The 27,047-nt window shown below is 38.8% G+C and overlaps 1 protein-coding gene across 1 annotated transcript; it reads right to left on the bottom strand.

Annotated features, from left to right (window-relative positions):
• Nucleotides 1-748: 748 nt before the first annotated feature.
• On the bottom strand, nt 749-12,682 carry LOC4338002 (uncharacterized). Its single transcript, XM_015784924.3, has 22 exons — nt 11,624-12,682; nt 10,414-10,529; nt 9,404-9,612; nt 8,866-8,985; nt 8,634-8,762; nt 8,418-8,543; nt 7,770-7,825; nt 7,575-7,674; nt 7,342-7,459; nt 6,329-6,538; nt 5,909-6,221; nt 5,449-5,542; nt 5,141-5,249; nt 4,416-4,687; nt 4,198-4,325; nt 3,798-4,032; nt 3,027-3,215; nt 2,660-2,940; nt 2,398-2,578; nt 2,048-2,290; nt 1,329-1,411; nt 749-1,213 (listed from the first exon to the last, which is right to left on the bottom strand). The coding sequence occupies exons 1-22, from the start codon at nt 12,469-12,471 to the stop codon at nt 1,069-1,071; spliced, it is 4,305 nt and encodes a 1,434-aa protein (XP_015640410.1). The 5' UTR covers nt 12,472-12,682; the 3' UTR covers nt 749-1,068.
• Between the last annotated feature and the right edge of the window lie 14,365 nt (nt 12,683-27,047).

Genomic DNA, 27,047 nt, shown 5'->3' with positions numbered 1-27,047 from the left:
TGGAGAAAAAAAATGTCATTTCATGGTCAAGAGGGGATAGTCCTAGGACAGCGAATTTCTGAAAGAGGGATAGAGGTGGAGAGAGCAAAAATAGAAGTAATGAAGCAACTTTCATCTCTCAACAATGTAAAGGGAATCCACAGCTTCCTAGGTCACACAAGGTTCTATCGATGCATTAAAGTTTTTTTCTCAAATTGCTAAACCCCTAACTTATCTGCTAGCTAGATATGCTCCCTTTGAATTTAATGATGAGTGGTTAAAATCTTTCAATTTGTTAAAAGAATCTCATCTTAGCGCCAATCATTCAACCTCCTGATTGGTTGTTGGCTTTTAAAATTATGTGCGAGTTTAGTAATTATGTTGTTGGGGTCATTCGTGGTTGAACTAAAAACAGGAAGCACTATGCTATTCGATATGCTAGTCAAGCATGATAGAAAGCAAAGTCAGCCTGCTAGATGCTGAAAGAGACATTAGCTCAATTCTACTCCCTCCTTTAACTAAGTATATAAAAAAATTTAGCAACATCTAAAATATTAAATTAGTTTCATTAAATCTAACATTGAATATATTTTGATAATATATTTGTTTTGTGTTAAAAATACTACTATATTTTTCTATAAATTGGTCAAACTTAAAGAAGTTTGACTAGAAAAAAAAGTCAAATGACTTGTAATATGAAATGGAGGGAGTAGAAATCTGATAACTCGCTCTTTTCCACGTCAACATGAAGGCAGGAGACTCGGAGAAGTTCTGAACAAGAGACATTCTTTCCCCACCATCTCATCTCTATGATTAGCTCAGGTAAGTTTATAATTCTATGGTGTCCAGATCCTACAAAGAATGGATCAATAAAACCTTTTTATGTACAAGGAAACCAAATCTGAGACTGCACAAGGTTAACAAATGGACTATAAGCATGCATCTGTAAGAAGCAATGTACTTTGTGTACTTCGCTTCCTCTGACGGGCCGAAAAAGAATCAACTCATCCCCTAGCCTTCCTTTTTATCAACTCCCAAAAACTCGAGTTGCCAAAACCTCTGATGATCAATTCAGTGATACAAATGCCATCACTGCCAAAATATGGTTGGGTCATTGCTATAAACTGCACGATCCTGGATCTCTAAGATAGAGACATGCCAATCGACAAGTCTTGCTTGGATGCATTTACATAACACAAGTCCTGTTGGGAACAGCCACCAGCTAGTATCATCCCTGCCAAAAGTACCAATGCTTGTGTGAAAAGAACAGAGGCAGAGTTTTTGAGGTAGCAACAGTTATGGTAGAGCAGTAGCGAAATGTCATTTGGTTTTCAGCTAAGGTTACTTACCCGCCCAAATTCCAAGGTTGCATGCTTGGATGCCTTTTGGCTGAAGACTTGTAATGCACAAGTCCACACGCAAAGGCCACGATCTGCAAGGGATGAACCAAGTGTGAATAGATTAAGAAGATCCATAATGGAAAGGATTAAACTTGCTATTACCATTAGCAGAAAGAAAGATGCATTGCAGCTGTTGTAATGTCCTTAAGAAATTGAAATATAGCTACTACTGCAATGAGTAAGAACATCAACATAATTCCATGCAACTAGTTCTTCCAAACATCAGGATTTGAGCTCAGAAAAAAGATATCTAAAATGCATGTATTTTGGTACATTACAGGCTCAAACTTCGACTCAATAAGACACATGGACTTCATAAATGTATGCTCAAAAGTATATATTAAAAGAACCAAGCTTGATGGGACTTGAGAATGAGTCAAGGGTTTGAGCTCAAGATCAGCTCCACTGTGCTCGAGAACCCTGGATACCTTGATGAGCCCAGGCTTTCTTGACACATCAAGAAGTGGGAAAATACTGCCTAACTGAATACACTATAGCAAACTGTACCAAATAAACCGAAACTGTGTGTTACTGTTCTTGTGATTGTGGATGTATGAGCAATGATAATAGCCAACCAAATTATATAATTTCCCCTTTTTTGGAACCTAAAGCATTTGAAATGAACTGGTAATATCAAAATATAAGTACAGTCAAAGATGAGTACTCACAACATTAACCAATGATGTAATATTCCACAGCGCATACACACGAGCAAGACCTGCTGACCGCCGTGGTCCATGACTAAATAGAGCATTTATCCCAGCAGGAAAGGGTGCCAGTATCCCAAGAGGAAGAACAAACAGCACTAACAACACATCGATCATAGAATATGAATATAGCTGGAGAAAAGTAAGCAATACTAAGCTGAAATCTGCAAGAAGCAATATAGAGATCACCAAACCAACAAGATCCTGCAGGAAAGAAAAAGAACCTTGGTAAGTTCAAGATTGTGTAGATCCATCATAACCAAACTAGGGGTTGCAATGATGTCAGGATAGCTGTGCAAAATGGAAGTCACCTGATGCCCAACTGGTTTGGTATTGTGCAATATAAGAGAAAGAGGGTAAAATAAATCTCTCTTGTCCTTGAGTGTCCTTAAGTTGTCAATGTCGAGAACTCTGCCAGTTATTCTTTTAAGCATAACAGCATCATTGTTCCTTGAGTGGTCTAGTTGAGAATCAACATCTGTGTTCTGAAATCTGCACAGCATGGTACGGATCAGTGGGATAAATTTTAATATGATAAGTGCAAAATGTGCAGAGCTAAAGCAAATGACTCACTGCGCATGATAATCAAATTTCATTCTAGAGCCACCTTGAAGGCCACTACTGAATGGTCCCACAGAATGAATAACTAGACCAAATTGATAGTAACCTAGTGCTGTAGCTTGGAACCATGCAAGGTCAACACGCACGCGGTATGTGTTCAAAGCAGGATTTGCATGAGTTTCAAGCCATTTGAGTACAGGAAGAAATGTGGCTTTTAGATTTCCACGACGAGCCAAACGCAACTGGGCGTTCAATCCAGCAACAAGGCGGTGCCATATTGATGAAGGTACACCCTGTAAAAATATGTTCATGTTATATGCTAATAAAATGAATTGTTCACTTAGTGATCCAGTACAGCTTGAAATGTTTCAGAATAAACCTGACTAATAAGACTTGTGACCACACTGTCACTGTGAAGTGAAAATGGAGCCATGTAACTTCCATCGCCTCCAAAGATTAATGACATTGGCAACCTTTGATGAAGACGAGGGGGGAGGTCAGGCCTTTTTTCATCCCCACCAAGAAAGAAATCTAAATAACCCAGCATTAAATCTGGTGTAGCAGCAACCTATCAAATGGAAAACCAGAAAGCATACCTCAATCCATGATGTGATGAGACTGATAATTGTATAAAAATTCATAATACAAGTGCAGTTCTGGTTCTTGTACTGGTACAGTTGCAGATAATGCACACAGAATCAACACAGCAATATTTGTAACTCAATTACATTCAGTGTTCCCAGAAAAAAAACAAAAAACTCCATAAGGCAACAAGGGATGGGTGCCCAACCTCGTACCACGTAAGCAGATGGGTAGGCTGTATGATCGCTACAAGGTGGGTTCAATAATACCACTTACCACTTTTTAGAACCTTTGAACAGACTTTTTCTTAACAGTACAGTGACAAGATCTATCTGGTTATTTTGGACGTCTAATGATGCTGTACAAGGTACATACTCTTATAGCAATTGAAGATTAACTAAAAAGCTTGAATCAAATGAAGAACACTTAACATACACTAGATGACTGAGAAAGTAAGGCTAAACAACATAATTTCAAGAAATTCCAAGATAATTGATGAAATTGATTGTCGAGCTCATAAAAAACCACTAAAGCTCATACCAGGGATTTGGCACTGAAAAGAACATACCTTCAGCCCTTCATAAAGAGCACGTGAACGGCAAGACCGTAAACATGAATGATCATATTCAGATCGAACAAATTCACGTAATCTTTGTAATTTTCTTCTTCTGCGCCACTGTTGCCAAGACCATGCCAAGGGGTATGAAAGTATACACAGGATACTATAAATTGATCCTTCCCACCACTGATATGCTGCGAGAGCATTTATCTCATCGACAAACTTGTTAAATGCATCCTCATACCTAACAAAAATACGATAAACATAATCTTAAATGAGACAGGTAAAATTTGTGGCAAAAAAAGCAAAACCAGTAAAGATAAGGAAAAAAGAATGACAAAAGAGCCCAAAGGCTGAATGCATGTTGTTCAAAAATAATCTTGATTTACTTGTGGACAGATCTACGTACACAATCTCAGAAATCTGCTCAGGTGGGGTGTGTGGTAGATGCCAAGGTTCACTGAAGGTGTTGGGACCCATGAAATACATCCTGTGCACATGACAGTGAGATTCTTCGGCCCTATTGGTTTCCAGTACCTACCACATGAGGAGAGATTTCAACGAAAAACCAGAACAATCACACCACAGCTTAAAGAAACAAATTAGGAATGCAGAATGTTCTGCTACCTCATTGAGTGATTCGAGGAAGGGAAAAGAGTGATCAATTTGGGAGCTATGTTGAGTTGGTGCTGGTCCAGGCAACTCATCAGTGCCAACAAACTTCATCCGAGCGATACTCAAAACAAGGGCTAATAAAAAAAGAAGGCCTGAGAGAAACAGACCAAACAACCAAGGTCCACCAAAAGTGTATATTAACTCTTCAAGAGCAGTAAAACAGTGAGGCATGCGGTATCTATCGGACACACATTTGTATGGGCACGGGGTTTCAGTAACACCTCCTGTCAAAAACAATATCTAAGGTTAGAACATTAAGGTAAACTGGCCGAAACATTTCATATATCACATGTAAAGCTAACAAAAGTTGAAGAGTTTGAAAATGCTAAAACATGAGAGAACAGAACTTCATACTCTCATTAAAATAGTAAACAACAATAATTATATACAGCAACAATTCCGTCTAGCCATTAGTTTACACAAGACAATCAGTTAAAAGCAAGGCACTTCTAGCAGCTAGGCCGCATGGAACTTTGTGGTATGCATACCTCGTGTCCACAGATTTATTGCAAATAATCCCATTAGATATAGGACCATTGACAGCCTATAATTCTTTAGAAAATTTAAAACCATAGACCCAACGACATATGTATTTGCAGATTAGACGCCATAATTCTGTCACTAAATTTATTTGATCTGCACTTGAGACGCATACAAAAAGAAACAATAGAAATGACCTCGGATGCTTATGTAGACAGCACGATGAGGGAGCTCATTTGTAGGGCATGGAGAACACAAGGACTTCAAAGACCCAGTAATGTTCTTATATGTTCCTAAAGGACAGGCCTGCATCGTGCCATAAAAACCGTTGCAGCAAAGTGAGAAAATAAGTAGTATGGCAGGTTGGACTGAAAAAATTGAAGTGCAACTATGACATGCGGCTATGTTGATAAGAAGACATGTTATCTGATTTAAACAAAGAAACAATAAGCTACAAATATATCAATAATTCGAAAATAGCAAACACACTTTTGCTACAAGTTACCTTGCAAAATGTGCCATAAAGACCTTTTGGGCAATCTTTTCCTGTCACTGTTCCATTTTCACCCGGAAAACCTTGGCCATCAACGGTTCCTCCTCTGCACAACAAATAATAGGCAGTATTTTTTTGGTCAAAAAGGAAGAGTCAGCATACTGTTTACCAATCTTACTGTACATGGCTGCCCACACCACACAGAATCAAGGCTCTGGAAAATGGGAAGGTGAGGAATGGGGGTTGCTCCTAGTTTGCTTAACCTGCTCTACTAACTATTACTCCTTGAAATATTCCAGAACTACGATTAAGGAAATGTAAGGACATCCACCAGCAAAAAGCATCATAAACTTAGAACTTTAAATATAAGAATGCAGATGTAGCAGCACTTTAGCATCATGAACAGATCTAGCTAGTAAAACAGAAGGAAAAAAATAGAACAAACAGAGAAAACATCAGAATTAAGATGCACCTTGCAAGTATTGATCCATTAACTGTTGCAAAGGGAATATAATCATCTCCAGTGGGAATGTCAGACCAGTGGAAGTGAATCCGGCCACCTCCACCTCCGCCACTACCATTACTTCCAACCCCACCAGCGCTAGAAAGTACAGAGCCCTCCTCCAAGGACAATGCCCTCACAAATAGAAGAATTGTGCCCCCGGAACCACCACCAGGTCCTTCATTTGCAGCATGAGTCACCGCACCAGCAAAACTGCCACCATTCGCCTCTATTGAACCAGCAAGGGAGAGTAGTGGAAGAGATTGCTCCAAAGAACCCATTACTGGAAATGTGCAGATGAAAGGCAGTAAAAACCAGTACTACTAAGAGTAACAGTGACTGAATAGAGGATGATAATTGACAAAGATCCATATGCTCGATCTCTGTTACCTATTATACCACCACCAGCTGTTGAAGATGATGTACTTACATTACCACTACCACTGCCAAGTTCACATGGTAAATCAGCACTACCATATGCAGTTCCACCCCCTGCATGACTGCCACTGTAGAAAGCATCCCCTCCTTTACCACCATGCCCACCCCCACCACTAAGGCCACTGCTTAACATTCTTCCTCGTCCAATTCCACCTCGGCAGCCTGCAGCAGGGAGAAATCAAATCTAAATTCTACAATAGTTTACAGAAGGCTGCATTCAAAAGAAAGATATCAAAAGAAGCTATATGTTACTATTAAATGTGTACATAGAAATACTGAAGCTTAATGAAATCTCCATTATGAAAAATAGGTATACTGAAGCAGTAACTATTCAAACAAAAATAATTTTCAATGCTGATGATTCACCAATTCACGAACAAACAGAGAATTAAGACAGCTTATCTCAGATCAGACAGCTATAAAATAAGACTGGTAGATGTAAGACTAAAAAAATGCCATATTTTTCTAGTCTACTCAGTTGGAGCTGTGCACAAGATTTATTCACTGCTATAAACATTATAGCGTGTCATGTCATTTGAAATCTCGAGTATAACAGGGCAAATGGATAATGGCCATCAGTGACATAAGCATACCGATTTAAGCCTAGGTAGGCTTACCATATGACAAATTTTTGAAGTGATTATTGCAACATTGCAGCAAGGACTAGAGAATAGTTATCATAGCCATAGGAAGCTATCATTAAACTAAATAAGGTTTCCTTTCGAATATTTAGTTAATCAATAGTTTGTGATTGCAGATCGAAAGCAGGGCTGCACTGTGCAATGCCACAATCTGGATACGGGTATCTTTAACAACTCCTGTAAGAAGTTCTATCTCACAGCTTAAGAAATTATGCTTCCAATAAACTGTTTTATCCAGAGTAGAAACAATAAAGTGCTTCTCGAAAACCACCACAATGCTGAACAGAATCTTAATAGCATTTATGGCAAAGAAGAAAAAGTTACCTAATCCTGTTGCACTAATGGTCCCAGATGATCTCACAGTGACATTTCTTGCTCTGTTGAAATTAATAACAGTTCCTTGCACAAGGCCAGAAACAACAATGTCTTCAACACGGCATATCTGCGTGTCAAAAGCTAACCATTTGTTACATGTTAAATGAAAAGGCAAAATCTAAGATAAAGAATATATATAGATACACACTGCACGGAAAGCCTTGGGAAATTAAAGTGTGCACCTGTAGGGTAAAAGACAATGAAGTGTTCAGGTTGCAATCCTCAGGAGGATGAAAGATTTCCATAGGACAACTCTCATCTTCACAGTTCAGCTTTGGGGCCCTAGTGTAGAGACAAAAGCTCAGAAACCGTTTTAAACTTCATGGTGGAATAGCAAAAATAAAAGCAACACAAAAACTGAAGGTGGTAGTATTTACACATCATCACTACTTCCATTTACAAGTGGGCCTTGTAGAACAGCTCCAGGTCCAACCTAAAATGGAATTACTTATCAATTAGAGTAGTCTGAATGATCACGAAGGATCAGAAGCATCTAATAGAAACAATGAAATGATTGAACTGTAAAAAATCAAAAACAACAAGGTTGCAACAGGGTTATACCAGCGTACGATATGCAAGGTAAAAGAGAAAGGAAATGCATCAAGGGCTGCACTCTATACCTAACAGTTGGACAAAATACTGATCTTGTATATAATGAACAACACTCTATATCTTAAGGGCTTCGAGAAAATATTGATCTTGTATATCATGAACAGCAGCATAATTCATCTCAAAGATAAGTTTAGAACATTAAATTTAGTGTATCGAGTTAGATGAGATATGAATAAGTAAATAACAGAATGGAGAACACTACAGATAGATCACGCAAACTACTGATGTCACACGATGGCCTCATAACATGTCAAATTTAAGGCAATATCAAAGGCATATTCATCATTCCAACTCTGAAAACAATCCGAATCCATAAAAATGTGCCTAAGCCACAAAAGGTATGCAGAAAGAAATAAAGCAATTCAGACTCATAACTGATTGTGAATAAACAAACCAAAATGAACTTATTTTACCACTATGTTGTAGAAAAGTGATAAAATAAGACGTTGCGCCTGAATCGTATCTCCATCTCCAGATAAATTCAGGATGCCTTGACCATGAATTCCAAGATTGCCAATAGAATGTATAACTGATGATTCCTGACAAGCATGGGAACAAAATAAATCATACAGAAGAGAAGGCAGAGGAGGAGAAGGGCCATATCTTGCAATTTTGAACAAATAACATACCTTCAACACTATCAAATTGCTACCCTCTAGTAAAGAAGTCGCAACTCCTGACTCTCTGCCACCATCAATCAACATTCTAGAGTTCCACATAAGAAGCATCTTTACAGACATTCGTAAAGCACCAAACACCTGAATGTGATTTAAGAATCGTGAGGTGCAGATACACCACATAATGGGTTAAAATTGAGCAAAAGGAATACAACATCTGCATGAAGTAACAGCAGATAAATACCTTAATTGTAGAATCACTCATAAGAAGTTCCTCAGCCAACAATTCAAACTCTGAATATGGATAGTGTGTCAAGCCAAAAGTTAATGTAGCGCGAGATAGAAGGCTAATTTGTCCTTGAGCCTGAAAATCAGAAAACATTGAAAAAAGGGTAACTGAAATATCTATAGTGACTAGAATGAAAGAAACATTTAGTTAAAGAAAATACTAGTCCAATATCAGCTGCAAGCTGCAGCAAATGTATCCCTGTTGACCTATACCTGCCAGTCCCAATAAGGACAGAAAAATAGCTCAACAGCAGGGAACAGCAACTCATGTTATTTACCAAGGTGACATGCAGTAAAAAAGAACATTTTTTCCCATAATGGAAGTCACCAGAATAATAGCATTCCTCCTCCCAATTTAAGAAAGAAAAAGAGGCTCAGATCCTTTTTAAAGAAAATAATTTATGTCTTTGCAATTTCATCTCCACAAAAACGAAACAAATGAAGTGTTTATGGACAAGCAATCAGAATAGACTTTAAAACTAAGTGCCTCACACCTGAATACGACTCCAACGCAAGGGAAGAGAAACTTTGGCATGATTCTTGATAAAAACATTTGTCCAGAGTGGATCATATGGGGGTTCTAGAAAAACTGTATCAGTTTGTGTGCTCAAGTTATTGTTGCTAACAGTAATACTCTTAGGCACTTCTTCATAAAGAGTCCCAGCTGCACCTGCATTGTCCAGACAACCTGAGCTCCTCCCACCTGTTAAGGCAACATAGTTCAAACACAAATAAGTAGTATGTTGAATTGTTGATAAGCTTGTACAAACTATGTACTTTGCATAAACCAAGTACCAACTACACAGGTAATACTAATACTCATAACTTGTCCTCGTCAAACGAAAACCAAATAAGAAATTCTGGGCTAGTCCAATAAATATCTATCTAACCTAGATCAGATAACGCCAAAGTTCACTTTACACTCCGCCAGCATGAAACAAATGGAGAATATGTAGATCATCTTTTAATTTTCGAGCAGGATTCAAGAAGCCAAATCAGAAAATGAAAACTAACACCCTGCAGGGACATTAGTGTCCCTTTTAAACTGTTACTGGAAGAAACTGGTTGGTTCTGTATATTTAACAAGTTCTTGATGTTTAACTCTAAACTAATAACTTGGTCAGAAAAGTTATGGTCACTAACTTGGTCACTAAAGTTATGGTCTCTAAAATAATAATGTAGAAGGTTTAAAGAATAGTTCATATCTTACAATTTACAACAAACTGAACTATATGCCAGTGGTTTCCCTGATCAGAAGTTTGAAGAAAAAGTATATTATGCTAAAACAAGCTCTTTTGACAGTTGACCAAATCAATGTTGAAAGTCAGAAAAGAAAAATTCAAAGCTGGCAGGGAAAAAAATACGGATACCATGAAGATGGCAGGTTATAAACGAGAACAACCTCATATAACCTCAGCAACTAGAAAATCAATGTGAAGATACAAAATTGGAAGCCTATCAGAGCAAAAGTAGTCCATGATACAAATGAAATCAAGTGAATTACCATGAACAAAAAATTGGGAGTCATCATGCCTACTGAAAACATCAACAGAAACACGCCCACCACCTCCCCCAGCCAAACCATCCCCTCCGCAAGCACTTATTGTGCCACCTCCTTGCCTGTTACAACAAAATATCAGAGAGGAGGCAACTGTTCGAAATAACATAAATTCGAAATTTAAACAAAAAAGTTATATATATATATTCATTTAATATTTTAAAATATCAATGAGTATGGTTTTCATAGACCAGCTCACTTAAAAGTCCAAAACTCCAAATATGGCTGGTCAGGCCAACCTGCATTATAATCTAACATGTACATAACTGATGCTTCTTGGTAATTCTTTGCTTCCATGGTTCCTTCTACGTTGGAGACTTGGAATGTATTGTTTGATCTTCGCTAGTCATGCTCATACTAGTCACTATGACATAATTGTGGAATTTTAGACTAGAGCAACTGATCTGGAGTAAGTTTAAGTAGCATTTAGTCCAAAATCCTTTGTTTATTAGTTGCCTGGCAATATGTCTTTCTGAAGAATGTGTTTGTAACCCAAATACGTAGATATCAACATACAATCTTCGAGGGCTACAAATCCTATCATATGATTTAGCACTTAACATAATTGTAAATTAAAACTTATCTGGTCCCCATCACTGCAACTGTCAGTTTTAGGCATATATAAATAAAAAAAGGATACACAATCTCTCTCAAATCCTTATTAGGTCCTAAAATACCAGTACCAGATATAGTTCCTCCTGATTTATTTCAATTGGGAAGTACTGTTTCAATCCAATGCACTGGAATGTGAAATTTGTACCATTCTCAACACAGAAGAAATTTTATTGGCTTTACATCCATTCCAGTGTAAAATTTCTAATACATCTATTGGACAAGCTAGTGCATGTTGAGTGCATCCTATACAGGAATCATGATCTATTACAGAATATGATATTGGATATATAACTTTTTAAATATGGTAAAATTAAAAATAACAAAAATATAAGTATATATGAATTGTGGGCAACAGGCAGAGCAATGATTTATCCAAACTTCAAAAAATAAATTCGTGTTGCCTTTGTGTGAAAGTGTGAAAAAGAGCCAAGAGGCCTGAATTTTGAACTTTAACAGTCATAACCATATGAATTGCTTATACGATTTCGAATTAGCCAACAAAGTTAATATCATATTTTCAATATAAATTACAAATACTCACATGGTTTTAGCCTTGAGATAGATGCTTCCCCCAGAGCCACCCCCACCTTTGGTGCCACCATCTCCTCCATTAGCAAGAATTGTTCCATTCATCATAATATCCTTGGCGAACAACCACACTACACCCCCACCACCACCACCATAGTCCTTCTCGACGCTGGTAGAACCGCCTTTGCTCCCGTAGCTATTGGGGGTCTTGAGTTCAGCCCAAGCGTACATATCGCCGCCCCACGAATCCTCCTGCGCCTGCCCCTCCTTGACGTAGCAGCTAGCACCACGGCCGCCATGGCCACCGCCATCACCATACGACCCAGTAGGCACGCCGCTGGTCTTATCAGGCGGGTCGCCAGCGAGCGCGGTGGTGTCGATTACAGCATCACTGGAGAGCGTGATGTTGGTAGCTGAAAGAGAAACCCACCCGGCCACGACACGGGCCTCACGGCCGAAGAAGATGCCGCCGGACAAATTGGCGGAGACGACGCACCCAGGCCTCTCGCAGGTGAGGGCGACGCCGTCGACGAGCACCAGCGTCCCATTCCCGCTGATGTAGACGCCGGGGCCACGGAGCCTCACGGAGGCAGGGACCACGCAGCGGGTGTCGAGGTCGCCCACGCCGCGGAGGTCCCCGGCGCAGGTCGCCGACGGGGCGGGCGGCGGCGGCGGCAGCGAGGGGGGCGGCGGCGGGGTGTAGTCGTGGAAGGTCAGGATCGAGTACGCCTCCGCCTCCGCGTCCCCCCGATCGAAACCCCCGAGGCTAGGGTTCCCCGATGCGACGGCGAGGAGGGCGAGGGCGAGGTGGGGGAGGCGGAGGCGGAGGCGGAGGCGGGCGAGGGGAATGTGGGTGGCCATGGGGTGGGAAGCATCAGAGGACCCAGCGCCCGGAGGGTAGGTGGGGGGTACTCGACGAGGTTTCGGATTGGCGGCGGCGGCGGCGGAGATCGCCGGAGACGGCGAGGGGGGGTTGGGGTTTGGTGGTGGTTGCTCGGTTTCCGCTTCCGTCGCTAATGGGAATCGAAGCGGGGCGGTGGTGCGGTGGGAGATAGGCCGTCCGATTTGCCTTGAGATTCGGGGAGGGGTTGGTGGGGACTGACTACTATGCTGGGGTTTGGTGGGGCCGGATGGGCAGTGGCGCTTTTGGTTGATTCATAGAGGAGGGTATACCATCCATCTCTCTCTATCACTTGATTGCAGCTAATAGTGAATAGCTTTGTATGATCTTTTAAAGTGCAATGTGCCAAGTGACGACAGCTTATAGTAGCAGATTAGCAAGAGGTCAGTTTGCTGGTACTTTTGGAAAGATCTTACAGTTATTTGAAATGTTTGTTTCTCTTTCACTAAAGTATCAAAGTACTCCCTCCGTTTCATAATGTAAGTCATTCTAGCATTTCTCACATTTATATTAGATTCATTAACATCAATATAAATGTAGGAAATACATTTAGATTCATTAATATCAATATGAATATGAGAAATGCTAGAATGACTTATATTATGAAATGGAGGAAGTATCTATTTGTCTATTTCTCGTTTTCACATATCACTAAGTTACTTGTAAGTTGAATCGTTTGTAGGTATCATCCTTTTTTAAAAAACCCGGGCACCTCTTTGCTTCCACAAATTATTCTAATCTTTGAAAAAAAAGTTAATTTGATCTTTGCCATTGCAAATATGCCTATTCAGATAAATATCATCACTATTTATCTATTCGTAGTCTCAAGGCGAAGAAAGATAAGGTTGTGTTACTTGGTAATGGCTCAAACTCACTCATTATCTGTGCTGGTCCTTACCAATCTCTTCTTCCTTCACTGCCATCGTGCAGCGACGGGAGTTTGACGCTCAACGGACGCTTTGTGCTCCATGGCAGCCCCACAAAGAGCATGAATGTCTCTTACCAGTGGGGCCCAATGCATATTTTATTTGATTTTCACTGGTTGTAATATCAAGGTGCCAATAAGAGTCACATTAGTCAAAATCGTCTTACAAACCATTGAAGAGTCATTTTGCATCGGTCCGAACGGTAGGAGAACTCGTTATAGCTAGTTTTCTGTCGAGGAACGCGAAGCAGATCCAACATAAATTTGAGGAACTCGAATTAGACTTTATCTGATGAGTAACAGATCGATGCTCTCTTTTTGGGCTGGTTTAGTGGTCACATTTTGAACTTTGAGCCCATTAAACTCCCATGGACAATCATTATTTTTCGGATTACATTTCATACCCCAGCGTGGTCTTGTAGTGCATAAGCTTACTTTTTACTTACTAGTACAGTGTAACAATCTTCTATTGCTTACATCCCTTGGGTCAAATACAGCTGACAACCACTCTTGTGCAGAAATTGTTTGGAGTAGATTAAAAAGAGAGAGTAACATCAATGGTGGAATGAACGGGGTATAAGCACGATGCTTATTGATTCATTACCAAAATATTCCTGAAAATTTATAAGTAGTGAAAAGTACGAATATCTGTACAAGCCACTAAACACCTACCCCTCCGTCTAAAAAAACCCAATCCTAACAACGAATCTGGACACAGATTGATCTTTTTTTAGACGGAGTAGTAAAACTTAACCATTCAAATATAGAAATTATTAATACTTCCAAAACTTAATATGCAAATACGACACATCAACGCACTAAGCATTTAAAACTCAACAACAAAAGCATAGTAAGTACATCTATAATTTATTACATGCTAAAACTCAACAAACGAGCACGGTAAATCATAATATTTATCAATATCATTTTCACAATATTTTAACCCAAGTCCATCCATCTTTTCTACAACATTCAACATAAATTTATCCATATATTCCACGGTAAAGCACGGGACATAATCTAGTATATAATATAACAGCCTCATCGGATGGCCTAATAAGTCAAAGAAAAAGCCTAATTTTAAATTTTCAAGTTTAATTTTAAAATTAATTTTGACATATTTTCAACATAGTTTCTTTTTCAACATTAGCTTTTAAGTCACAAATAACACATTTCTAAAAGTTTTACCCACAAATTCATTTTTATTTCCTAATAAGCCGTTTTGGCTTATTAGGAAATAAGCCAACCAATGGGGACCTGAGTGACGGTAGAAATTATTTTTTTAATGCCCCACAAATAATTGAGATGAAAAAAAAGTGTAAGTGGGCTGGTTTATTTGTTGTGGCCCAAGCAAAGCAAGCAAGCTAGCGTAGAATGCAGGGCCTTAGCCGGCCCATGAGAGCAGCATCAGGCAACCAGCAAAGCAAACAGTAAGCAACTCGTAAAGCTCCTGTAGCATCGCAAATTAGTAACCACGTCGGAAGTTTGCAGTGAGAGGGAAAAGCTTACAAGAAGGAGATCCTAATATCCTATGTTCAAAAAAAAAAAAGGAGGAGATCCTGGACAATAACAACACTGAATATAAACCTTCTGCGCAAACTGGGGATGGTAATGAAAGGGCAGTTTATGAGTATATGAGCTAAGCTCATTTTTGTTTGTTTTAATTTGGTGATTTTTTCGCAGGCGAACAGCATAACTTGACCCCGCCTACGATAATAACTTTTGTGCCACTTGTGAAAGTGGGTTTGCCCCGTTTACAATGATCAATTTCCGTAGTAATGTGACTAGCTAGCGAGTATTTTCTTTGATGGCCGCAATATTATCTGTGATAATTAAGGAATTTGAGCTGACATTTACAAGCACTATCACTAAAATGGTCACCACTGTCAATTCAGCGCGAACTGGCTATGAGAGTATTATTGAGATGCACTTAATAGTGCAGTGGTAAGAGGTGTATGGTTTTAATTAACTCCAAGATCCTATGTTGGGGCTCATAATTTTTTTTTAAAAAATATATTTGGAGGAACATCTCTTCTTCCAAATCTCCTTTTTTTAAGATGGAGTATCACTGCTGGTTCACCATATAGTTTCATGCCCAAAACGACAAGAACCGGCAGTGTTGCTCTGTCGGTTCGTTCAGCTGTCGGATCACGTATTCACGTTAGCCGTTATTCTCTCGATTCAATGGATCGGATGCATAGATGCTCGGCCCTAACTAATACTATTAATTAATTACATTATTCATGCATCCATTTTATCTCTAGAAACATTCCATACTGCAGCTTGGATATGTAGCTAGCTTTTGCAATAATGTTGATCTCTATAGCTATAGCTACATACATTGCTTCCGGGAAAGGGATATAAAAGATGATAATGACATGATCAAAAGATTGCCAAAGGATATTAGCATAATTCTTCATCACTCTAGACCAAGAACAGGAAGAATATGCATCAAATGCATGCAGCTAATGCTTGAGAGTTGAAACGAAACATGCTTTACATCGATATGGTTCGCTTTGGTATGTTCTCCTTTTGTATTGTGCATATCAGCTACTTTTTGCTTGCTTAAAATATTTTTAGGTCATTTAGTTATACATTGTGGGAGGAGAATATATGTTCTGTCGGCTGCACTCTCTTTTAATTTTCTGGGGGATGCAGGATGCAGGTTGCATGAGCCGTTGATAGAGCCAAATACACATATATGCACTCATGCATGTATGTACATGACAATGTCTGGCTTTGTAATTGGAATCATATCAAAATTTGAACACACGTATTTTTGTCAGATTTTTTTCATCAAGAACCCAGATAACGATTGCATCCTCTGTCTTAATTAATTACCGCGGCTGCAGCAACAAATGCTACTCATTATAGGGATTTCAACAAAGAACACGCCTGTTGACCAATCTACAGTTTTAATTTCTTGAGAGAGATCAGTTAATTTGCATGTATATATATCTTCTGGTCAATTTTAACATGCATGCTTTCTTAATTGTGATTTGATATTTTAATTAGGGGTGAAAATGGATTGGCTAGTTTCTGACCGATTCAGAATTTCCGGAAACAAAATGTATCAGCTCGGATAGCTAGTGTTGGATTCGGAATAAAATTCAGATTCTTTTTTCTTCACGTATGGAAATAAATACAGAAGTTTTAATATCCACCGGGAATGAAAACAATCGGAAACTATCCGGATAGGTGTTCAGATAGTTCTCAGAAACAAAGACTTAGACCTGTAGCCCATATTACTTTTAACTTTAGGCTCATATCTCTAGCCCAACTCATTATCCAATATTTTTATCTTAGAAACATAGTATGTGGAGTAGCTATTCTTATATTTACTAGCTTCAAACCATATATACGTTGTATGGGTAGTATTATTGATATTGTAAATATTAAAAATTTAATAATGTATTTTAAATAACACTATCTCCTTTTATATCATAAGTTATTTTTGACTTTTTTTTCTAGTTAACTTTTTTAAGTTTGATTAAATTTATAGAAAAAATATAGCAAACATTTCTAACACAAAAGAAACATATTATCAAAATATATTAAATGTTAGCTTTAATAGAACTAATTTGATGTTGTAGATGTTGTTAATTTTTTCTATAAAATTTAAAAAAGTTTGACTAAGAAAAAAGTCAAACCGACTTATAATATGAAACGGAGGTAGTATTATTTTTTTGAATGTAAGAACTGATTCTTTTTAAATAAGAGTATAGATCAATTACATCTTATTAATTATTAATATTAGAATTAAATTAACTAATTTCTAAATTGAGAGTCTAACATGGATACAACTTCATATTTATCATTTCAAGTATTTTAAATTATTAAATTTTAAAAAAACAAAAACTAATGTACAGAGGAGTAAAAAACAAAGTATGACATATTATATTTAACAGGAATTTAATATATTCTTTCGGGTGAAATAATGAGTTATATCTCTTTGTTTATATTGAAAGCACAGTCTAAGGGATTTCATGTTCCGATAAATATTCGTGATTGTATTCTTTCTGGTTCATATTTGCTCTGTATGTGTAGTATTTATTTTTATTTTCATATCTAGGGTGACTATATTAGTTTTCATTCTTAGAAAAATATATGAAACCGAATATGATAGAACTAGCTGGTTTCCGTCCGTATTCGAGCTAGCTGTTTTCATTCCTACTATTAATGATGGTACGATAAAAGAAGAAGAGAAAACACATGTTATCCCTACTTGGTGAAAACATATAATAGATAATATTTGATAGACGTTAAATATAAAATACAGGAGCCATAAACTGACTGGACCAAATTAAATCATATTACAACTAATTTGAGAAAACAACATGTGTAATATGATGAAATAGAAGGAGCATGCACACATAAGTTTCTTTAAACAATTAAATCAAAGGAAAAAAACACATTTTTTTCACTAAATTTACTAAACAGATGAAATAATATGGGACAGATTAAAATGGTGTTTTGCACAAACTACCTTTTTGCATTTTGTACACCATAAAATTAGGAACCAATTTTTTGGTAATCAATTTTGGAAGCACTTCTAGTAATTTAATTTTCAAAATGGTTTAATAATTTAAAAACAAGAAAAAAAAATCCATGGACAAACTGATGCATGGGAGTAATTTTTTTTTTTGTTTTCTTTGCCAAACTAACTTGACATGCCCTCATTTGATTTTTTGATGATATAGGAGTATCATTTATGCTGTTGAACTATATCACTTACACGTGGACCAGTGGTGGAGCCCGTATCTTCACAATGGAGGTTCAGACTTACTTGGCTCCATTCTAAAATGTAGCTATTTCTAGCACAGTAACTTGTTCCAAAATGAAGCTATTTCTTCACCTATCTTCTCTTCTCCACCAATCACAACTCTCATCCAATCATCTCTACCTACTTTCTTAATATCTGTGACTACCTATAAAAATGCTTACATTATGGCAGGGGTGGACCCAAGGGGGGTGCCGGGTATGCACTAGCATACCCAATAATTCCGAAAATAAGTTAACATGTAGTAGGTATTAAACATCTCTGTATTAGTATGTCTAAATGTTTGATGAAAGCTTTCTCGTGTGGCAATACACCAAGGCTCAATAGGCCCAGCTGGTGGTAGGTTTTCAATTTCTGGCGTTATCTCCATCTCGCTAGCCTCGACCGTGCCTTGTGGCGGCACAGAGTGCAGACGAAAGCGACGAGCGACCATCAGCTAATAACCATGTACTCCCTCCGTTTCATAATGTAAGACTTTCTAGCATTACCCACATACATATAAATGTTCATGAATCTAAACACATACATATGTCTAGATTCATCAACATCTAAATGAATGTGGACAATGCTAGAAAGTCTTACATTGTGAAACGGAGGAAATAGTATTTCACTTTTTTACTTCCTCTGAATCATTGATATATCCTCTTTCTCTAGATGACTACATTTGAAATTGAAAATTGAAATACGAAATCATTGAAGGCGTGTTTCATGATTTGTAGGATTAGGTAAATTGAATCAGTCAATTCTGATTAGGAACATGGGCATTTCTTTATTCAGCAAGTCACCGAAAACTTCTGATTCTACCAGTTCTACATTACCCATGTCTTCACTCCTGTCACGGTGATGAGGAAATTCCGAACAGGGAGGAATAATAAGTAAAGAAAATAGGAATTAATTGGAATTTGTGCTGTCCATTCTTCTTCAATTCCATCTCAGGGTGCATTATCGATCCAATGCTAATAATACTATTTGTACTAATACTTTTGATAACCTGATGCCTAATTGTATTAGCGTGTAGGGAGGCTTTAATTTGGCTTGTCACATGGGCACACCGACGACAAAAAACCTGGGTCTGCCACTGCATTATGGGACGGAGGAAGTAGATGACAATTGACAAACCAACAAAGCCAGTCGCACATTCAAACAAATCAACAAGATAATTCAAATGACATATATATTACAAAAGTTCAACTGGTTTTTATTGCATGCACTTGTGTATAAATATGGGTATTATGTCAAAAAGTTTGGGGGTATAGATGTACCCCCATGAATCACCCTAGTTCGCCACTGATGTGAACCATCCCGAAACCTACCAAATGGTCAAAATGTGAGATGAAGAAACAAGTTAGTGGAAAAACATATATGTCCATATTTATATATTTCTCGATGAAAAATGTATTGCAGCATATATTGATCCAAGCACACATATCTATAAGTTCTAAAAAAAGACGCACGCGCGTGCGCACACACATGTGTGTGTGTCAAAGATACCAGATTCAACATTCAGACACCAGCTAGCTGGCTAGCTAGCTAGCTAACTTGTGCTAGAAAGAAAAAAGAATTGTTACGGCATAATTATATATTCCAAGTTCTAATTTAATCTGAATAGCAAGAAAAGCAACAGTAGCGTAATGTCTAACTAATGAAAGAAATGTCTATAAACACACACACACATATATATATATATATATATATATATTTGCGTTGTATGCACCCATGCGTATATATTAGGGAGAGAGGGAGGGAGATAATTTGCTGACAGAAAGAGAAGTGAGCACATATAGCTTCAAGCACATGAACTCTCTCTCTCTATATATATGTATCTCTTCAGTCAACACACATATGACCACATATGCAAGGAAAGAACTATATATGCTCACTCTCTTCTGTCGGCTCCCTAGCTCTTTTGTTCCTTCCCTGTATACAAATCAGCAAGACATGTCATCATGCTTGAAAGTTATTGATTAGCAAAAAGGAAAAAAAACACATGCCCAAAACAAAAGGTGTGGCCTCTCATTCTCTTGATTGCTTTCCAAGACCTTAACTTGTGACTTTAGTTTCATAGACTACTGTTTTATTTGAATGTGTGGCTTATGGGTTCTGAAGGGGATGGCATGGTATTTATAGGAGGAGATTGCGAGGGGATGCATGTACACAACCTACTCCCTTCAATTTCCTAGTTTGAACAGAATAAATGCCTCATCCATTAATTAATTTGCTGATGCCACAAAGAGGTGAACTTGTGTTTTCTTGTACTCCCTCCATACTCGTAAAGGAAGTCGTTTAGGACAGCGACATGGTCTCCAAAATACAACTTTGACATCTTGTTTCTATAAAAATATTTATTGAAAAGTGATATATGTATACTTTTATGAAAATATTTTTCAATATAAATCTATACATATAATTTTTATATTTTCAAACTCAACAACTTAAGAGTTATTCATGATTTATATTTCCAAGGTTTGACTTAAATATTATTCTAAACGACTTCCTTTATGGGTATGGAGGGAGTATACCTCTAGGTTCTTGCTAGTTTGATCATCTTATCCTATATATCCATGCATGCATGGCTGAGCAACAAGCATAGAGGTAACAGAATTATAGGGCCTTGTTTGATTAAGATTACTGTGGAGAGTATTCGGATTACTCTACATAATATAGAAATAAATTAAATATTTTAGGAAATAAACTTAACAGATAGCTTAGAATAACTGGTCGAAACAATGCAGTGTAGAAGAATTTTTGTTTTGAGAAAACATATTTTTCAAAGCATAACTCAAATAATTAATTTTAAATAATCCAGTGAATAATCTGAAAACAACGAGGCCTGAGGTCAGCTAATCTGTCCTAATTGCATCGGTCGAATTTAAAACTCCTGTAAAGAGTATCTCGAGCCATTTATAGTTCAAAAGTGAAGTTAGTTCGTTTACAAGGTGTTCGAGCTCCCTTTTTTTTTTTGAGAGAGAAGATAGATTTTGTTGCTAGCTCGTTGGTCTACATGCATGGAAGATATCCCATCTTTCAAAATGTTCTGGTTGGTCTTAACTACAATCTCACACACGAGAACATGATTATGCATTTTAACTATTGACCCCCATTAATTTTTGTCAACTCTTATATATGGGTTAGGAGTACTGCTTCTTGTTATAAAGGAAATGAAAAGGTCCGAATTACCCCATTAAACTATCACGGTCGTTTGAGTTAGCCTCTAAAAATACTAGATATTTTACACCCTCAATTATTCAAACTGGACAAATAACCCTCTCATTCAATCCGGAGTGGTTTTGTTCATGGCAAAATTTGCTATAGGGCATAAAAAAAGCGTAATTAGCTGGTGGACACCGCAAGAACGCATATATATTGTAGGACACTATAAAAAACTGATAATTAGCTGCTGGACACTTACGATATTATTTATTATTTCTGATAGAATTGGAGAGAGAAATAGTAATTAAAGACAAGTTTGCCCCTGACCGAACTTATTTCAATCCGACTGGTTCCTGTTCAAACCAGCCACGAGGCTTTTCGCAGTAAATCGATGCCTGTCGCAAACCCGACGAGTACTGGCGGCAAGTGCGTGGCGCGGCGGAACTCAGTTGCCAAATGGAGGGTACACGTTCTCTGCACCGTCGGTTAATCAACTAATCAAGTTGTCTTTTGGTGACAAATATTTCCTAGTGCCATAGACCAACTAGCATCAGAGTGGATTATAACAGCAGGTGCATGTATCGTCGCAGTGGCAGTGCAGGATCGAGGAGGAAGAAGCAGCCAAAGGGCAGTAATGGCGCAGGTGGAGAAGACGGGCGCGCGAGAGATTTTCTCCTCTGCATGTGGAATCTCCTGCTCGCTTTATCCCGTGCGCCAGGCACAGCCCTATTCGCGTCCGTGCGTGGCGCGCACACGCCGTGGCATGCCAATTACCATGCTGCTCGCGTCGTATATGGTGAGAGACCGTACGTCGTGTGGGATGAGACGGGTATTGTCGTTAATGGTGGCACTGGCATGCGCGGCGACGATGCCTCTGGCTGCTTGGGCCGCGGCGTGCGCGAGCACATGTGCGCAGCGACGACGACACCGACGACGCGGCATGTGTCATTTACGTGCTCGGCCACTCTCCTTTAATTTGTCGGGTGATCAGCCGGTGCCGCGATCGTGTCACTGACTCACCGGCACCGTCCACTGGGGACACAAGGGATCGTGTCATGAAGAGCAGGGTTAGAATCGTGCTCTCACACATTAGTTTCTCTCTCCAATTTTCCCGAAAATAATAAAATAATATCATGAGTGTCCAACAGTTAATTATCAGTTTTTTACGGCCTACAGCAGATACGTCTTGCGGTGTCCATCAGCTAATTACACGTTTTTCGGATGCCTTGTAGCAAATTTTGCCGTTGTTCATACGTGGTATACATGTGGCAATCCAATTAGCACTTTTTTATTAAACAATTCGGTGGGGCCCACTTGTCATAGGCAAGCTCGACCTTATCTCTTTCCCCTCTGGCCTCAATCATGAGCTTCGTCGACGACATGAGGGCGAACCAAGCGTCAGCCACCGTCCCTCTTCCTCTTTTCCCCAGCGAGGCAAGGCATGGCTAACATCTTGGAGGAGAGAGCTATGCCCGCGGAGGCGAGGTGCTCGCCAGCTGTGGCTGCCCCTGGTGGACGATGGACGACGGAGCTTGGAGAGCGGGAAAGCATCCACCTCGCATACTCCGGCTCTGCATAGCTCACGCGGAGATGAAGCTCGAGCGGAGGCAACGGTGAGGAGGCTGCAGCAGCGATGATGAACGACTACAAGGCAGTGACCGGTGAACCAAGACGCACTTGTGACTCGACCTCCTCTGGTCGACGACTTCTACTTGCCGATTGACATGCTTGTGGAGGAGAGAACCACGCCACGCGAAGAAGGGATTGGTGTGGAGACCAAGCTGCGGCATCGGTGGGGAGACGCTACAGCGAGGTAGCAGGCCGACAGGCTGGTCACCGGCTGCATGCCATGCACAACGTGGGCACTTGTGGCCCACCAGCCGCATCTTACAATAGCGGACGTGGGCACGCGGCCCCGGTGCTAACCTGCACAACATCTCCACCACCACCTCCCCAGGACACCGCCAACGCCGTTCCAGTTCCTCCATCCGTAGCACGAGCAGGGATAAGCAGATGTGGCCCTGGGCTTCTCTGTCCTACCACGCTCCGTTGTCGGCGCCGTGGGGGACCAGTATCTGCCGCTGCCATGGACTTCTTCGACTGCCTCCACCATTGACGCCTCCTTGGCCCCGTCGCTCTCGCCTTTCCTCTGGATTTGAGGCCGCCGCCGCTGTCATCCTGGGATTCTTTGGCCGACCGTGCACCGCCGCTTCCCTGGGCTTCTCCGGCTGATCACGCTCCACCACTAGCGCCCCGGGGGTCTAGTCTCTGTCGTTGTCACACCACCGCCGCTGCCTCCACCTCCTCTGTGCTCGGTTCAAGGTAGAGAGAGAGAGAGAGATTGAGGGGGGGGGAGGAGGCAGAAGAGAAGGGGAGAGGAGTGCTGGAGCACTGACAAGTTGGCCATGTATTTTTTAAATATTTTTTTAGCCACTTTAGAAATGTCATTTCAGCCAGCCTAGCCCAAAATAGTGCTCGGGTGTAATTTGTCCGGATTAAAGAGTTGAGGGTTTAAATTGTCTGTTTTTTGAATTTTTTTGTGGGTTGGGTAATTCGATTGACAACTATAGTGTTTTTTTTAGGAGGGGTGGGGATTCGGACTTTTTCCTAGAGGAAACTATTTGTCTAAATTAGTTATGCCATCGTCATCAGTTGCATCTTGTGTGATAAACACATATATACTAGTCCCCACTCTATTGTGTCGTGGGAAAACAGAGAGCTTTAACAACCATTAGCTACTCCTCCTAATGAATTAGCGAATAATGGTAAATTTTGGAATAGTTATTATGACATTATTGAAGTTGTCAACTATTATGTATGTGTTAGGAAAATGTCCATTCTATACAACACTAAACTTTTATATAAATGTGTGCAAAACAACAGTGAACTTCTAAACCATTGTCTAGATAAAGAGTGTTTTCAGTGAAATGACGACCAAGTGGCAATGTAGGGAGAAGTACAGCACATCGAGTATTTGAATTGATGTAAGCCAGCGCTAAAACATTTCTTGAATTTTTTAAATTACTTCAAATATTCTTAAAATATTATCACTATCTTTTGGACTATCTATAACCTAAATAAATTTGGCAACTGTGAAACAATATGTAGCAGTTTAGGACTTTGGTAAAAGTTGAAGGTTGTAACGTCAACAGTTTCTCCTCTATATGATAAATTTTATTGTTCATTATTACTGCTTTTTAACACCCATGGTTCACAACACACTTCACACCGAATTCATTTTTCCTTAGTAGTTGGTTGTCAACACATTCTTGAGGGAAACGATATATCCTCAAAAATTTATATGCTACTAGCAACTTGAGAAAAAAAACAAGGTCCATTTTACAACTTTGGATTGTCACGCAAGTTTGGTTTTCAATCCAAAACTATTGAAATCATTCAGTTTTTTATGGTGGTGCAAAATTCGAATGGTTTTGGTACCTAAACACTTGAAGAGTTTTGAATATGTAAATTCTGGAAAGATTCTCACTTAATTGAGAGTATTTACTAGTAAATAATTTTGGTATTTATAATTGATGCAGGGTGTTTATAAGTACTAAAACCATTTTGAGTCCCCCAATAAACTTTACTTTCTAAGGAATTAATCGATTTAGCTATGTTCTCTTGAAAAGAATTAATAATTATGAGTGTACATGCTGTCATGGGGATCAAAAGTGTTTTCCACATCTTAAGGGGATGACCCCTTGTTTTCTCAAAATACTTTCGAAAATTAATAAAAAAAACTTATAAAAAGATGACATTGTTACTATGTAACATATGATAATCAAGGAAATTCAAAGTCTAAATTAATCATCTCTCGTATTGAGAAAAAAAGACGAATCTAAACTGTGAACAATACTTAATTACATTATTCACCACTATATTTCTCCTTTTCTTTTTCTTGGTTTGTAGGTCGAGTTTTGACATGAGATTTTTTGTGCGTGATAGTTTGGTAGATGTCAATATATTATACATTATCAAAAGTTTTTAGGTTCATCCATAACTATCAGTATTATCATTATCTCAAAAAGGTTAATTGGATACATGCCATTCCAAATTTGCATATTTTTAAAAAATACCATTACTATTCACCCATTTCAAATCATGCCATTACAACTTTACAGAAATTTGAGATATGCCACTACTTACCCCTTCGATGCATTCATTAAAATTTTTAGACCAATTTACCCTTTCTTCTTTCTTTTCCTTTTTTTCCTTCCTTCTCTCTCCTCTCTTCCCACTGGTGACTAGTGCTACTCACTCTGGCAGCTCCTCCATCTGCAACTCACTCCGTCGATGGTGCACTGGGAGGTTGGGGCCCACGGTTCCCCTCTCTTCCTCTCCCCCAGCTACTCAAACCGACGGCAGCGCATGGCGAGGTCAGGGCCGATGGTTCCTCTCTCTTCCTCTCCTCTGCTTTATTTATTGCTCCTCATCTCCTCTCACTTTAGATAGAGCAAAGTCGGCGACTTTGCCACCGTCGTTGACCTCATACATCTTCGTCTCCGACCTCTCCACCATCGGATATGCTTCTATCTCCAACGGGTGCACTAGCCATGGCCATGTTGAGGGGAAAGGGAGAGATGGCTGGTGGCGGAGTGGAGGTGGAGGGGGATGGCCATGGTGGCCAGGCTAATTGGAAATGAGATAGAGGAGATAGGGGAAGGAGGAGGAACAAGTCTAAAATTTTTAATAAATGCATCGAAGGGTTAAGCAATGACATATCTCAGATAACTGTAAAATTGTAATGTCTTGGGTCCAAATAAGTGAATAGTAATAGTTTTTTTTTTAAAAATGTAAATTTGTAATGGCATAGATCCGATTAACCTAAAAAAATATCAGTATTGTATTTGAGAAGCAAATTTACACGAGAGACATCCCAGCTATGTCGCATTGTAACATGTGCCCATTGCTTTTGACTATTCCATTGCTTTGTTTATGCAGGGAAAGTTAAAGATAGCTAGCTAGCTATAAATAGAAAAGCTAAGTTAGCTAGGTATAAGTTAGGCCCTGTTCGTTTGTTCTACGAGTAGAGAATAAAATTTTGGATAAAAGTGACATGCTTTTTAAACTGCTAAACAGTGTGTTTCGTGTGAAAACTTTCTATATAAAAGTTGTTTTAAAATATCAGATTAATCTAATTTTTAAGTTTGTAATAATTAAAACTCAATTAATTATACACTATTACCACCTCTTTCTTTCTGTGTGAAACACTTAATCTTAATCTTTATTTTTATATTCGGGAGATTCAAACACCACCCAAGGTCTCTCTCTAAAGATGAAGAACGAGAATTTTTGCTCTAAGGGAATACACTAGAGATAGGTCTCACAGATGTCTGATATGACGTGAGGATGCATTTAATCCTTTCTGCTTGATTCCCATGCATGATGGAAATATTTTGCATGTAAGAACATCTGTGTATTACATATTATATATGACATGCATATATGAAAAAAAATAATGAGAGAACATTCTCCACCAAGGACCATACTTAATCTTTAGTGTACAAAATATAGGATACTCCACGTACACGGACATATCTGAACAGGAATATCACATCTAAGGCCTGTTTAGATCCCACATAAAAATTTTACACCCTTTCACATCGAACGTTTGAACACCTGCATGAAGTATTAAATATAAGCTAAAAAATAACTAATTGTAAAGATTGCGACTAATTTAC

This window comes from Oryza sativa, chromosome 5 (assembly GCF_034140825.1).
Source record: "Oryza sativa Japonica Group chromosome 5, ASM3414082v1".
Taxonomy (NCBI): Eukaryota; Viridiplantae; Streptophyta; class Magnoliopsida; order Poales; family Poaceae; genus Oryza; species Oryza sativa.
This window is presented reverse-complemented; position numbering and strand designations above follow the sequence as displayed.